The sequence below is a fragment of the Camelus ferus genome, chromosome 15 (assembly GCF_009834535.1).
Source record: "Camelus ferus isolate YT-003-E chromosome 15, BCGSAC_Cfer_1.0, whole genome shotgun sequence".
Classification (NCBI taxonomy): domain Eukaryota; kingdom Metazoa; phylum Chordata; class Mammalia; order Artiodactyla; family Camelidae; genus Camelus; species Camelus ferus.
Window position 1 is genome coordinate 20,355,355 of NC_045710.1, and position 16,219 is coordinate 20,371,573.

The 16,219-nt window shown below is 44.8% G+C and overlaps 1 protein-coding gene across 1 annotated transcript in view; it reads right to left on the reverse strand.

Annotated features, from left to right (window-relative positions):
• ALK (ALK receptor tyrosine kinase) overlaps positions 1–16,219 on the reverse strand; it is a 678,293-nt gene that overhangs the window by 103,483 nt on the left and 558,591 nt on the right. The window contains 1 exon segment of the mRNA XM_032497290.1: positions 2,797–2,966. Within this exon segment, the coding sequence (XP_032353181.1) occupies positions 2,797–2,966 (170 nt within the window).

Here is a 16,219-nt window from a genome sequence, read left to right on the forward strand (position 1 = left end):
CCTAATAAGGACACTTCATGGGATGTGGGCAGTTGGTACAAGGTGCTAATGCCTATCTGAGGGTCAGGAGGAAGGGAGCTGGTCTTTGTTTTTTTTTTTTTTTTAACCATTTTTTCTCCTTTCCTTATTTATTTGTTTCTTCTACCTTCTCCATCCACCCATTTTCATTTTCTGGCAATCTAGGCAGCTATAGCTCACTCTCTCTGAAAGGAAGAGGAAAGTGTGTGCTTCCCTTTATAAGGAGTGGACAGAGCATTGATGATCGCAAATGCATAAAAACTCTCACCCCTATCTTAGGGTGTATGAATGGTTATCATTGCTAAATTGGCCATCTCAGCCTCTTCTGAGGCATTAGTCTGGGATATATCATTATTAGTATATTATAATTATTAGTAGTAGTTATTACTGACAAAGCATTTACTATGAGCCAGGTAGTTCATCAAACACTTTAGTTCCCCAGGCTGAAGAGGTAGACTTTATTATTTCTGTTTAATAGAATGTGGCTTGACTTGGAAGCTCAGTGGATGTGATTTGTGCTATTTATTCAATAAATTATCTGAGGCTATACAACTAAGGGATGATGATGGAGAAGGACATGGGAAATAAAACTCCTTGATATGTAGCATATATAGATGCTTCTGACAGTCATTTTATTTGGTCTCATAGCACTCCTGTGGAGTTGTACTGATACTATACTCATTTTGCAGATGTGGGTGCTGAGGCCCAGAGAGGCTCAGTAATTGGCTGAGGTCACATAACTAGTAAGTGGCTGAGCCAGTTTTTAAACTTGGGACTCTTTGACTCTAAGCCAATGCTCTGTTATCCACAGTTCTCTAGTTTTACAGGCCAGTCACATCGACAGTCTGGATGGGTCTTACCAAGTGAGAACTGCTGTGCCTCATTCACCTGCAGTTCCATTTGCCTCTGGATCTTGGTGCCTTCCTATATCATCTCTAGCTCTGGGAGGGGGGAGCATCCTATACCAGAGCACAGCAATGGTGTGCAGGCTCCCAGTGAATGGGGCCACTCATGTAGTTGCACACTTAACAGGTTACGAGGCATCATCCAGCCAAGCTGGCCTTTGTCTGAATCCCCACTGGACAGTTTGTTCTCAGTATCAATATTGGAAATGTCAGTCTGGTAAACAGTCTTTAACAAGAAGAAGGGAGACTGAGAACAAAGTCTCCTTCAAACAAAACTCTAGCAGATGAGAGTGAACAGAATCAACATCTTACTTGCTTTAAATTCCCTGGAGTGGCTATGAAAGAGAGAGGACTTGCTGGACTGAGGGAAAAAAAATCCTTTTGATTCATCTGAATTAATTTAGCATCTCTGGGGAGGGAGGGAGGGTTCTGGCATCCCCTCCTGTTCTCCATCCCTGCACAAAGCCCTCACAATCCCGAAGGACAAAAGACTAGTCTATGGTGAGAGTGTCCACAATGCTCCTTCCTCCACTTTAATTAAATCCATTTATTCTGGGGACAGCAGTGAGCCTTGGGATGTCCAAGTGCTTTGATCTTTAACCCACACACATCTGAAGGAGTGGGAAGCTGGCGCTCAGAGGACAATGGCTTCTTCCCACGACAGCACAGCTCAAGTTATGAGCTCTTGGAAATAGCACACTCTGAAGTCTAGGTGAAGAATTTGAGACCCAGATTTACATTTACAAAGCTTCGTGCCAACTGGCATCACTCTCTGCTTTGCTCTTATTTTTCAAAGGATCCACTAGGGTGGCAATTTGAATGTGTTTTGAGAGTCAAATACAGAGGCTGCTCTGGATTGTAGGGTTTGATATTTAGCCTATTAAAGATGGCTTTTCCCTTCCAGATCCATTAATCTGTCCCATTTAAAGAAATGATCCCTTCCCCCTTCTTTGGTCTGGAACAGACCAGCACCAACCTTCGAGGTTTCAGTCATACCCAAGACATGGCAGAGCATCACGGGAGCTGCTGCTGGTCAGGCACTGGCTGCTCCAGGCTGACTGTAGGTGGCAGACTGGTGCCGTCCTGGGGAGACAAGTGGCAGCTGACCAGAGCAGTTCCTGCTCCATTTCAGAGCCACACAGAGTTAACCATCTTCTAGTCCAACCTTTTCAGTTTAAAGACGAGGAAACTGAGGCCCAGAGACATTCAAGGTCACGAAGGTCATTAGTCTTGGAATCTAAACAGGAACCACAGCCTCTGGTAGAAGCACTCTTCTGTTTACTGAAGAATTTCCCATCCACCTGTTTCAGGGACCAGACTCCACAGAGCACAGGGCTTGGACTGGCCTGAGCACCAGCCTCGCTCCAATGTCAACTTGCTGATGCTTCACCTCTTTGGTTCTCAGTGAATGAGAACCTTGTAAAGGAGCAGGAATGGGAAACATAAGGCCTAGCCTACCTAGGTCACAGGTTTTGTTGCTTTAATAAGGAATAAATAGAATGTCAAACGGGAAAGTAAGACAAAAATGCATTAACTAAGAGAAAATGTCACATACATATAAAGCCTGATTATATTTAGGAGTCAAATGAATTGCTCAATTTTACTTTTTCCTACGGATACTGGAGGCAGCCAGGCCAGGCCAGAGGGGTGAGAGATGAGTGCCTATAAGGATGGAAATCCCTCAGAGAAACTCAGTGCTTCCTGTAAGTCTGCAGAAAGTGTGGGTGTGCGTCCACATTTGTGTGTGTGCATGTGTGTGCACACATCTGGATGTGTGTCCTGGGTAGAAGGGATAGGGGAAGGAAGACACAGCCTTCCTTTGCATTTTGGCTGATAGGGGAAAAGGGACTGACCAGGACGGGGAGAGGCCCACCTGTCGGCCACATCCAGGAGCGGCAGCACTGTCCACTGCCACAGGCTCAAGCCTTCGATGGTGGCCACATGCCAGATGATTCTGCTCTGTTCCTTCCCGGTTTTGTTCTCCACCAGTACCAAGGAGACGTTTCCCTGCAAGACTCCACGGATGAGCCAGGACATTCGGAGCTGCAAGGGAGAAAAGAGTGAGAAGGACAAGGTGTTAACGTTGAGAGCAATCAATAGATCGCCCTCCTGGAATTCTCAAGGATTTTTCTGGAACTCAGTCGAAGTCTCCCCTGTGAGGAGAGCTAGTCACCCACAGCCTGATCTCACTCACTGACTCCCAAAGTGGTTTTCATTAAGGTTCAAGGAGCTGGGAGGGGAAACTAACGAGCAATTTTGGAACTCTGTTCAGGTCGATGTCATCATCCTAAATTTCACAAGATTCTGCCTCTGAGGGGGTATCAACACCAGTGAGGTATTACATGAACTTCCTAAAGAGGACCCAGAGATCCTTGTCTATGGTCCCAATTCACTTCGTGACCTTGGGCAAGTGATTTTATGATTCAGTTTCTTTTAGTGATTTAGCTATCATAGGTTTTTATTTCTTCCTCAAACAGCGTAATAATCTTATTTGAATGGTACCATGTCATATGTTAGCTAACCTATGACTTGATACCTGTGGCCATTGGTGGACAAAGATGAGACAAAAGTATACATATCAAGATTTTTTAACATGCTTTTCTTTCAGAATGAGGGGCACACTTTGCCGAAAGCAAGATACAATTATATGGTTTCATTGTGTCTTTATTAAAGGTTTCCTTGGCATTGTACCTGACATTTGAAAGGTAACTGTAACTAATATATCTGAGAAAGTTTAAGTAGAGTTATGCCTAGAAGCAGTATATACTATAAACAAGGTCTCTGGTCTTTGTGTTTAAAATAATAGAGGTTGTATGTTTGGTAGGAACAATCTATAAACAACATTTAAAATTTAGGACAACTACAGCTTATCATTGCCCTCAATATCCTGTTCAGATCCTGTAATAAAAATGTCTATTAGAGAAAAGAAGGAGAATATGTCCTATGGCAAGCTGGAGTTTTCATCAGCTATGATGACTCCTTTACTCTGATTCTCATTGCTGGAAGACATGCTTCTCTGTAGATCACCACTGCTTTTCTTCCAGTCTCTGAGCTCATGGTTACCTCACAATTTGACCAAAGAGGTCATATGCCATGAGGCACAGAAGCAGAAGACTTCCCATGCTGTTGCATACCAACCCTTCACTAACAAGGCCGCCCTGGCACTGGGGTGCCCACGTGCTGTTCCACGTCTGAGAGCCTGAGCCTGGCAAGCCGGGTCTCTATAACCATAACCTGTTCACTTACACTCTTCCCACTTCCTCAGATCCAGGAGAGCAAACACTTGTCTCTGCTGCACGTTCCAGGATAACTTCACAAATCTGTTAAATTTTTTATTGGCCCCACTTGGCTTTCTCATTCGGTCTGGATGCCAAGAATGGAAATTTTAATCCTACTCCTGCTAACTAAGCCCTCCCAGCCCTCAGCTCATTGCCCTGCAGCACTCAGCTTGGGACGACGCTTGCCATATGCTTTTTCTTCTTTTGCTCCCCGGTCAAACATTGCTGATTCGGACCTCCCTGAAATCAGACTGTTGAACCTCAACACCCTGGATGGCTGGTACTTACTCATCCACTGTTGACTTCCACAGTTGATTTCTTCACACACATAGCACAAAGGTGTCTCAAACTCTTCCTCAGAACTTATGCTGTCGCTTCCCAGTGCTCAATCCATTATTTTGGATCCTTCTTTACTGATAAAGTTTTGATATATCAGATGCAATCTCCTCCAACCTCTTTTTTCCCCACAGCATATATATCTATTTATCCATCTTCTCTCTTCCTTTCCTGTCCTAGAGGAAGATGTACCTTTCACCTTCTCCTATGTTAACCCTTCCTCTTTTCACCTCCTCCTAGTCCTTGCTCTCTCAATAACAGCTTTTTCTTTCTCCAGAACCTTCAGAGTCTCTCTATCTTCTGGCTCCTCTGTCTGCTCATCCTAGAAAAACATCCTTTATTTGATCCTGCTGGCTCCTCTGGCTTGCAGCCTATTTCCATGCCTCCACTCAGGTGTTAATACCTTGGGTGACTGGCCCGTAGCTGCTGCTTCTATTTCTTTGTTGCCCATTCTCTCTGTAAATTCTTTCAACCTGGCTTCTATCTTCATTCCTTTAGAGTAACATTCACCATGTCCTTTATAACTTACTCTTTGTACTCCCTCCATAGCCTCCAAAAGTGCCTCTCCTCTCCATTCCTTCTCCCTTCTAAATTCTTTTGTATATTCCTGTCACAGTTGCCAGTTTATCACAGCCATCTGTGACTCTTCAATGGTTTCTCACTCCCTATCAATTAATATCAACATGTTCACATTCCCTTATAATCCAGGCAAATCAACTTGCCCACCATTCAATGGATATTTATCAAGTATTTATGCTGCACCACATGGATCCTCCACCCTGGGATGGTCTAAAAGCTCTAGAGTCTGAAAGATCTGGATTCAAAATTTGTTCCTGCTATTTTGGTAAATCTGAAGCTCAGTTCTCTATTCTCTAAGATGGGGATAGTTTTATCTATCTTACAGGGTTATATGGATAATTAAATGAGATAATAAATAGTGCAATAAAACATTAAAAAGGAATTTGGGCCAAAGCATTGAGGCAACAGGTACTGCATTTCAAAGGGAAGTCTGAGAGCACAATGAGGCAGGGTTTTCAAGAGAGGGTGGGTAAAAATAGGGCACACAATCCTTACTCCCTCAATATACTTTAGATATAAAAAAAGTTGGTGACTATTAGGAGAGAGTTTTTGGTAGGTGCTTTTCATGGTGAAGTGTTCTACCTCACTTCACCCTCCAGTGAAGAAAGTTCCCTCCTTACCCCAACTCGAGAGAGAATGGTTTTAATGATACCCCATCAAGCACTTGAAGGGAGCATCATGGATTAGAGTCTATCTCCCACCTGAGAAAGAAAATCTAAAATATAAATGAGAATGCTTAGCTGCTCTGATGGTAGAACAAAGGTAAAGTGGAAGCTTTGGGTGGCCTGCAAGCCCAGAGTTTGCTGGGGCAAAAAATACATCAGGGGCGCACACAGACTAGAGCGAGCCAAGTACATGGGAGCCCATGTAGGTCATTTTAGATCTGGCCCAAGAGGGCTGCTTGGAGGGGTAACTAGAATTCAGCAGAAAGAAACAGCAGGTATCTTGAGATGCCCAAGGGCAGAGGGAGTAAGTGGCCACCTGGACTGGAGAGATATATGCCCTGGTCAAGGCAAAGGATTTCCAGCCATAGCAGAGGGTCTGGGGAGAAAGGTACATCTCCAAAGAAACCGCAGCAGTGCCCTCTGTGAAAAATAGTAAGCCTTAAGTATTTGCCATATCTAGAGAATACCAATGTAATCAGCATAGCAGTCCAGGTCAAGCAAGAGCTTCCCTATTCCTCATATCTCTTCTCCTCCCCTGTGCTCAAGACCTTAAAGGGCCAGAAGGCAGCAAGAAGAGGAGCAGAGCTGGGCGATGAAAAAAGAGGTCAATGACTACCCTTTCCCTGATTTCAGGCTTTTCACCTGGAGTAGGACCAAGAGTGTTGGGGGGAGGAGAAGGGAAGCAGCCCTGACTTTAAAGCAAGATGGAAGTTTTGAAGGGATGGGTGTTTTGATTTCTAAATAAGTCTGTGTTTTGGGTTTTGAAGTGTCTGGAGAACTGTCTATATTACCCTTAGAGTGACCAGACAAGCAGTGGGGTCTGCCAGAGTTCTCACTCAGTAGTCCACACATGGAGGCTCAATGAATGTGGGTTCCTAGACTCCCCTGCAGCAGTCAACTTGACAGATTTGCACCTGCCATGCCTTTTTCTGCTTCTGTGCTTTTGATCCTTCTACTTTCTCTACCTGCTCTTTCTTTCTTGCCACGTAAATTAAATCTGTTTTTTTTTTTTTCAGGGAGTCATTTTTTATCATTTGTCTCAGGAACGACTACCCTCTTGTCTGAAATCTTATAACCGAGGCCACTGGGATCATCACATGGTGTAGCCCTGCTACCTTGTCTTCCTTCCTCCCCCCAGGCCCCTTGGACTACAAGTTCCTTCAGTGCAGGGACTGTCTTATTTATCTTGAATTCAGTAGTTGTCAAGTGTAAGGCATATGGTAGGAGCTGATCAGTGTCAGAAGGAATAAAAATGTATCCATATACAGGACGACCTTCCTGTCTCTACTAGGTCTCTTTCTAGGGAACAGAAACCAACTTTGCATCCTGTGAAGTTCCTTAGCACTTTCCTCCCTTCCAGGAGTCAGGTCCCAGGAAAGAGAAGAGGATCTATCCACTTCATAGCCAACTGGCTATACTCAAAAATTCATACCTCTCAGCTGTTCTTAGGAAACTAGATTTGAAGTAGAGTCTGCTAGAGGCATGAGCATGTCAGTGAGATGCAGCCCTATCGTATGGGGTCATTGGCCAGTGACTGCTGAGCTTTCTCCATTTCCCTGCACTATACTTTTGGACAATAAGCCTGGTCAGGAGAGAACTGGGCTGGCTCCAAGGGATGGTGCTAAGGATAGTATCCTTAACTCCTGAGGAGGTCCACCAGGATCCCTCTTGGTATCAATCCTTGGGGGAGATGACATCCATTCATTCAACAAATATTTATTGCATACCTACTCTGTGCTGCGTATAACTATCTTCCCTGCCTTCATGGAGCTTACTGTCTAGTCAGCAAGTCTGAATTTAAATGAGTAACTGCAAGTGTGCTGAGTATAGCAAAAGGGAAGGTCAGTGAAGACATAGAACAGTCAAGTCAAAACTGTCTTGCCATAAGATAGGACTTGGGTCAAGACGGTCACTTGACCCAACTGTTCAGAACTATGGATAAATAGAAGAATTAAAAATTAACTTTCCTTTCATCTTACAATATTACCACCTACGTTTAGAAAACATGTATCTACAGCCAAACTCAAGCCAAGGTATACACTATCTGAGTTTCGGCAAAGTCTAGTTCTAGAAACAAATGCAAAAGGTTTAGAATAAGATTGCCTGCGGGCAGCTAGTGAGCAGCTAGCAAAGGGTTTTTTTTGGCCATTTATTTTTTCATCCACGGAGTGTTGGTAAGGTGAACAGACGCTGTCCTTCAAGATTCAAGCCATGCAGAATCTATAGCCTTTCACCTGGCTGACTTTTCACCTGTACTTCCAGATTCTGCCTCTAAGGGTTGGTCAGTGATTCCAGATTCTGCCTCTAAGGGTTGGTCAGTGCTTTGCTACTGGGAGAGGGGGAGGGATCTTAAGGCTGGTGTCACTGGTGTTACCTGGAAACTCATTAGAGATGCAGACTCTCTGGCCTGACCCTAGACCTACTGCATCAGAATCTGCAAGAGAAGCACAGAACTAGAGAGAGGCCTCCGGGGCCTTGCCCCTCTGCCCCAGGCACCCGTGACCCATCCCACTTCCTTTCCACAACAGACCAGAAGCAACTCCCCTTTGAATCAACATTCATTCTCCAGCGGCTTGTCAGACTGGTTGTTGTCTCCTTGCTTGTTGACAATGGGATAAGTTGGAGTTTGTGCTCCAAGGCCAAAGAGAATTAACTGTATGACTTTAAGCCAACCTCTTATTCCTTCTGAGCCTGTTATAGACAAACGTGATAATAACCGTACCCTCCCTGCTGGCCTTGAAAGGTGGTTATAAAGATTGAGTGAGATAAAGAATATGAAAGTAGAGCTCACAGGTTGTGAATGAAATGGTTAAACCTGTGGTTTTTCAACCTCGGTTGCAGATCAGAATCACCTGGGGAGCTTTTTCAGGACTACCCATGTCTAGTCTCCACCCGAGATTCTGATTTAATTGGCCTTGGGTAGATCCTGGACGTCGACAGTTTTTCAGATCTCTCCAGGTAACTCTGAAGTGCAGCCTAGGCTGAGACCACTGGGGAGATGGGGCTATTTAGTGCAGGAAGCTGCCTGGCCTTCTCGGTGAGGGGTCCATTTTCATCTTGGACTCTGAGTAAGAGGCAATACTTAAATAGCTGAAAAATGGCTTATAATGGGCCCACCATCACCAAAGCTTAGAAGGAGTGTTTTTTCCTGCAGGGGAGAGGACCCCGTCCTCAGCAGAGGGTCTTCATGGGCCTGCCACATCAACCCTGGGCAAAGACAGGATGACCTTGAGAGTGAGAGAGCCGCGGGCTGAGGTCATGTGAGCAGGGACGATCTGAGGATGCAAATGGGACCAGAACTATCCTCTTTGCCTACAGGGTAAGGTCCTCAACAATTTCTTAATTAGAAGAACCGGAGGGCTGATGTCTATTCTTACAGAATATCCCTTATTAATTACTTGTATCTAAGTGTATAGAGCAACTGTATGTGGTTCCTAGAACAGACTGAAGACTCATATCCTTTTCAAAGTCTTCCACTTGCCTTCTACAGTCCTAGATTAAATAACCCTTTTGACATTATATGTACTCATGCCAGGTAGACCTGGTTTGATCTTGACAGTCAGGTACTCAGAGTAGCCAAAAAACACTCCTGGAATTTGATCTTAATAAGATCAGCTTCTATCTGGGTGGTCTATTGGATAAAGTAATTTATTAATTGACTTTTTATTGCATACTAGAGAGCTGCACAAGGCACTTGTACATATGCTCTCATTTTACACTCACAACATCTCTTCCTGTAGGTAATATCACACCCATTTTTCAGATGCGGAATCTAAGGCTTAGAGAGGTTGTCAGTCAGGCATGATGACTAAGTCCACATGCCACAGAGCTGGATCCCACAGTGCGTTCTATGCTCTTTCTACTGCATCTAGAGTGCTGTGTACGTGTAACATGTTATGGTAACACTTAAATCTTTGGGGCTTGTATTGTGAAGATTTTTTAGACACTTGTTGATCAAATTGTGGTCTGTGAACCGGCAGTGTTGGCATGACTGGAAGTTTGTTAGAAATACAGGGTTTCAGGCCCTACCCTACGCCTGCTGAATCAGAATTTATATTTTAACAAGATCTTACCACAGAAATATCTTCTTATTGGGAGAACTATGGAGATAGTGAATTTTAAACCATTTATAACCTTTGTTTCTGCCTTTGCCAGACAATTAATAGTCACAAATGAGTGTGTGTGTGTGTATGTGTGTGTATGTGCATCTCAAAAGTATTCACATAAGTATAGGAAATCTCATACAAACCCTACATAATATTTACAGGAAGTTAACACTTGTTGGAAGCTGGAATGATAAAATTTTTGATCCTTTCTAGAAGTGCCCTAATAGACATAGGTTGTAAGTGACAGCTTTTGACTAATAAGCTCTTTTACATGCAGACAGCAGATGAGACAAGTGAAAAGAGACAATGCCAGGAGCACACCACCAGCAATTATAATTTCTGGCTCCAGCCGGCCTTTCACAAGGGCTTTTTTCCCTCCCTCTCGGTGGGGCCCGATAGACTTTCCAATTATGTGCTACCAGTGTTTGTCATTTTATTAATTAAAGTTCTGTATGTAAAGCAGGAGCAGCCTTGTGGCTAGGCTTAATGCTATTATTTCTCTCAGGGCCCTTTCCTTCTCCAGGGGTAATAACTGCAATTTTATGTCTAGAATATGCCCTGTGTTTGCAATGCATACCTCGTGGCAACTTCACAACAATCTCTTGAATCCATAAAAAAAAAAAATCAGCATGGAATTTAGGCTAAAGTTGGACAAAAAAGACTCAGTGGTATCAAATAATGTCTGTTCGAATGCAGCACCCCCAAACATAGGGAATGCTATGGGGGGACGCTCTATCTTTGTTTGAATTTCTGAAGGGCTGCGTGTATTCCAGCATAGAGACAAAACCCAGGATGGATGCTCTAGTGTGTATTTCACTTCAGCAGACAGATGCTCAGAGATGAGCTTGTTTGTGGGGGGTGGTGTGTGTACTCCCTGGCTATTCCCCATACTGAGGTCCATCCAGCAGTGACTGGATGGCCCGGACTGCGGATGTTGTCAGGGACATCCAGGCTTTGAATGGAGGTTAAAGTTTCTTCCCAATCTAAGATGCCACAGGGCTGTACTTCTGGGTGTGCACTCATCATTTTAAGAGTTTCTTGGTTTCAATTCGGCCTTATTCATTTTAAGCGAGAGCACTGACTCACTGCAAAACCCAGTGTTTTTGTACACCATCTTCTAATTCACCTGGAAAAAACAAACACCAACTCTCTAGCTATAAATAGCCTAATGAAAAATCAACCCAACTCAGCAAGAAGCAGGCCAGATGCAGATTTCTGATAACAAGCAAATAAAAGATGCTGGGAAATACTTGCAATTATGGAGGCTTAAGAAATGCTGAATTCCTGGCCATGTAGGAGACTTAAAAGATTGAGATCCTTTCTGGAAACAGAGCCCCATGTCTTGTCCTTTCTGAGGCATCATATTGAAGCCAGAACACCCAACCAGGGATACCCACATGCTCTCTTTGTAAAAACACAGCAAGAAAAACAATGAAGGTTATTTACAAAAATAATAACTGTGGGGTCCCTGGCTGGTGAAGTTATGGATTTACAGGTATTTTTTCCTTCTTTGGCTTTTCTTTCTTTTCTAAAATTTTTACAATGAACATCTATTACTTTTATTACTTTACAATAAAAACAATAAATTCAGGATATGCAACCATTAAAAGCATATTTATGAAGAATAATATTGATACAGGAAATATATTAAGTAAAGAAAGAAGACACAAAATGCTTACATGGTATGATACCAAGTTGGTATAAATCCTCTCTTTATCTTTCCCTCTGCTCAAATCTATATCTGTCTGGACAGAAATGTACAAACATGGTAACAGGGGTTATCTTTGGAGGGTAAGACTACGAGCAATTTCAATTTTCTTCTTTATATTTTCCTAATGTTCTACAATGAATGTAGAGCGCTTTCGTAATCAGAAAAAACAGTAAATGTTATACTGAAAAAGGCATCAAGGGAGGATCCCATCATCACCAGGAAGTGGGAGACAAGAGTACTAGCGTTCCACCCGCTTTGGGGAGGCGCAGGTTCTCCTGTCTACACTGTCAGCTTTGCGAGGAAGACCGAGGGCAGGTGGGAGCTTCTGGGGAATCAAGTGGGGTTGTGCTGTGGCTCTGGAATCAGGAAGAGTATTTCTGTCTCTACTTATGACATAATGTCTCAGGGTCTCGGTCTTCATCTGTGAAATGGGGCCAATCGTACACTCCTCAGAGAGTTCCTGGGAGACTTTAATAAGATTATATGACCGCAGTACCCAGCCTACCAAATACATTTAGCAATGTTAGCTCCTTCCTCCTGCATTGAACAAAGCAGGCAGGGAAAAACACGTTAGAGAGAAAAAGCTCATGAAAAACAGAATAGGATAGCAGGAAGTGTGCTGTGTTAAAAATTTCAGTCCAGTATTTTATCTTCCATGTTCCCTAGAGAATTATTTTCTCAGTCTTGTGGGAATAAAACATTTTCTTTTGAGTTTCATTGTAATGGGGTGATCTTGGGCAAACAACCTTCTCTGTGCCTCAGTTTCTCTGGGAGTGATGGAGACAATGCTGAGAAATAGCTCTGTAATCCTCCGGCTCAGGAACAGGCTCGACTCTATGAAATGAAATTCCTGCTACCTTCACGAACAGCCATTGAAAAGAGAATGGACTCCAGGCACACGAGTGTCAGCAGGGCCCATAGTCACCCGGTGGGTATCCATTCTGACAGCTGGGGAGAGTCTGCTTTCAACAGGTTGTCCCCATGCATATGGGCCACGTGAATGTGTCACAACGATCACCACTAGTGGGCGCCACGAGGGTGCCTGATGAACAGGTGGACTTGGAATGGGACCCAGATCTCTGCCAAGTGCCCAGGAGGATTTTATTCACACCTGTGAGTCTTGACAGTAATTCTTCTATGACTCAGTTTCATCATGTAATGGCTGAGGTATTAATTCTGAAAGGCTCCAAGGTATTAAATTAATTATGTCGGACTGTAATTACAATGGCTGTTGATTACTTTAGCCCATTAGCATGTGTACTGGCAGCATCAACCACATCACAGTAAGTGGTGACAGAATGCTAGGTTCCAGTGGCTTCCCAGCTCTAGGTACTGAGGTATGAATTATCTGGGCTCTGAAATCTCAGTAGGGCTATATTTGTTGGATCCATGAGAATCAATGAGGAGTCTCCATGTTCGCTGTTATCCTGGACCACAGTTATGCTCACAATTGAGAAGCTGCACAGTTAATTAATTAATTGTGATGAAGCAGGTTCATTGGGCATGTCCCCCTGCTGCTCACGCTGGCATTGTGCAAAATAATGCTCCCAAGCTGCCTGCCTGTTGCTAATTGACCCAGAGGAGAAAAAAGAACATACACCATGTCTGAATTATGTCGGCAGTGACTTTTTCACGCCTGTGCAGAGTAAGAGGGATAATAATAAATGCTGCCATTCATAAAATATTGTAGAGATTACAAGTTTTCTTATTTTCATCTGATCCTTACAGCAAGTAACACAAACACTTTTATCCCTAATTAGGGGGACTGACTTGCCTGCGGTCTTATGGCTCAATAGGTGGCAGTGCTGGGATTCAAACTCAGGTGACCTAAGTCTGGTGACCTTAGAGTGTTTGCAGGTTTGACTTTGGAGTTGGACAGACCTGTTGTGAATCCTGGCCGTCTCTTACTAGCAAGGGTGACTAGCAAGTCACTTAAGCTTTCTAAGCCTCAGGTTCCACATCAGTAAATGGGGGTCACAGTTCCTCACAAGTCTATTTTGGTAATGAGATAACGCACATGAAATTTAGCACAGCGCCAGCCACACAGGAGGGGATCTCTATCTTAAAAATACAGCAGTCCTCCTCCTCCTCCTCCTCCTCCTCCTCGTCACTTTCTGTAGTTTCAGTTACCCACGGCCAACTGCAGTCTGAAAATATTCAATGGAAAATTCCAGAAATAAACAATCCATAATTTTTAAATTTGCACTATTCTGAGTAGCAGAACAAAATGATGAGATCTCGTGCTGACCCCCTCCATCGCACATGGGACATGAATCATCCTTCTGCCCACTGTATTCACACAGTACATACTACCCACCCATTAGTATCGGAAAAACAAAGTATGTAAGAGTTAGGTACTATCTGTGGTTTCAGGTATCCGCTGGGGGTCTTGCAATGCATCTTCCCATCAATAAGGGAGGCTACTATACTCCTTTAATTACTTTGCAGTTAGTAAGGGTCCCTCCTGAGCCCCGAAGTACAAAGATTTAGGGTGTTAGAGGGCTCTAGTTAAGAATTTTGGCTTGCTTTTTAATGTAACATAGCCAAGTGGTTCATAACTTGGAGACAAGGATCTGTCATACTGAAAGTAAGTGTTCTTAACTTTTCTGCTGAATAAACACCCTAAAGAGATCTCAGATTCCTGTGGTCTGTCTCCTGCACAGCTGGCCATGCGGTGGGTTTGAAATGAGTACCTTTGGGCCCACTGCCTGAGTGAGGCCCCTCTGTGCCCTTCCCTTCCTCGGCCCTGCCGCCAGGTTCCTCAGCCAACCCAGCCAAGCTCCGTGCTGCCTTTCTGGTCCCGTCCCGGCTGCCTCCCTTGTTGTCCAGAGGGTGCCGCCCCCGACCAGATCCTCGAGAATCAGGATCCTTGGCAGCATCACCGAAGTCAGACAATAATAATAATAGCAGCAGTGGATGAGCAGAAGCCACGTTTATTAAGCATCTACTCTGTGTCTAGATCTGGGCCAGGTACTTTTTCTACCTCATCTACTTGTTTCTCTCAACAGCCCTGCAGGGGATACTGAAGCTAAGAAGAGTGAGGTGATTTGCACAAGGTCACCCCGCTAGAAAGTGACAGGATTCCACCAAGGTCTATGTGACCTCAAGGCACTGCTCTTTCCACCACACAACACTGCCTCAGTGATGCTCCTTTTGTCCTGGCCCCGCAGGACCAGCTGGAGTCCTTTGGACACGGGAGATGTCATGGCTGTTGGGCCTTGGGGCAGGAGGGAGGCAGCTGCCTGGGGCCGCCACACTGCTCTGACTTGCTTCAGACGTCAGCATCACCCCACGGGAGCCAGAGGGACACCGTGCTTCCTGCCAGGCTGACCATGATGTTCCAGGCAGAGATGGACAGCCCAGCTGGATGTCACTTAGCTAGCTAGCTAGCTGGTTCTTCAAAGATCCCCAAAGCTGGAAGAGGAGTGGTGCAGAGAATGTGAAAACAAGCCCTGCCAAGTCTAGCTGAATGTGCTCTTAATTCAGGCAAACACCGAAGCCCTGGAGCTGTCCAAAGGTGAGCAGGACTTATTCATGAGTCAGTGAGTCTTCTGTCACTGCAGTGGATGTCACTGCATTCACTGAGACGGGAGCTGGCTATCCAGTCCTCAAATACCTGACAAAGGTGCTCGGGCTCGTGGGAGAGGGATTGGGGATGGTGTTACTCCAGAATCCCCCCAGCTCGGCACTGGGCCCCAACTACTTATAAAGAGGGTTTCTACAGCCACCACAAAGTGCTTGTGCAGCACTGCTCACACACACAAGGGTGGAGGCTGCCCTAGGTGGACTCGGGAAGAAGCTGCCTGTTCTTCTACTGGTCAGCCAAGACACAGGGGAGGATGGGTGAGTAGGAAGAGGGGAAGGGTGCTGCTTCCTTTTCCCCAGGTGGGCACATGTTCTACATAGAAGATGGGATGGATCCAGGAAATGACAACTACACCCAGGCTCAAGCTCCCAAGGCCTCTTGGAATAGCTTCTTCTTCCTGATTTGCTAAGTGACAGCACGTGGGGCTGTGAACAAGGCACAAATGACACTGGAGTCCTGCGGATGAGTGGCAACATCCCCATGGTTGCTCAGGAATCAGACCCAGTGACCTGAAGAGATGAGGTAGTTAACTAGTCTGTTACAACATGATTGGTATTAATTTCCTTCCTGCCTCCAGAGATGAGGAATCATCTATGGTGAGGTAGAGTGAGGGCTCTGAGTTACATGAGTGCCATGCCAGTCCTCAGGGATGCTTTTAAGGCCCACATCAATTGCTGGAAGCTGAGAAGGTACCACCTGCCCCCGGCAAGGGCAGGACAATGTGACAGAAAGAGCATGAGGCTTGGAGTCATAAGCTCTGACTTTGATCTTGATCTTGTAGGTACTGGCTGTTCACCTCTGGGTACGTTTCTTTCCTGTCCTGTGGAGGTGGGCTGCTCCCATCCCCTGGGCAGCCCTGCACGCACCCTCGAGGATTTAGTGGGCCTGACAAAGGAAGAGACAGCCCTTCAGCTTTGGTTTTTGCCTCTACCTCAAGCCACCCTTTAGTAATTATTATTACTCTTTTTCTCCTTTCCTTGCCTTTCCAAGGGGCATATTGCCATTGAGTTTAATAAATCGTTAAAACACAGCAGT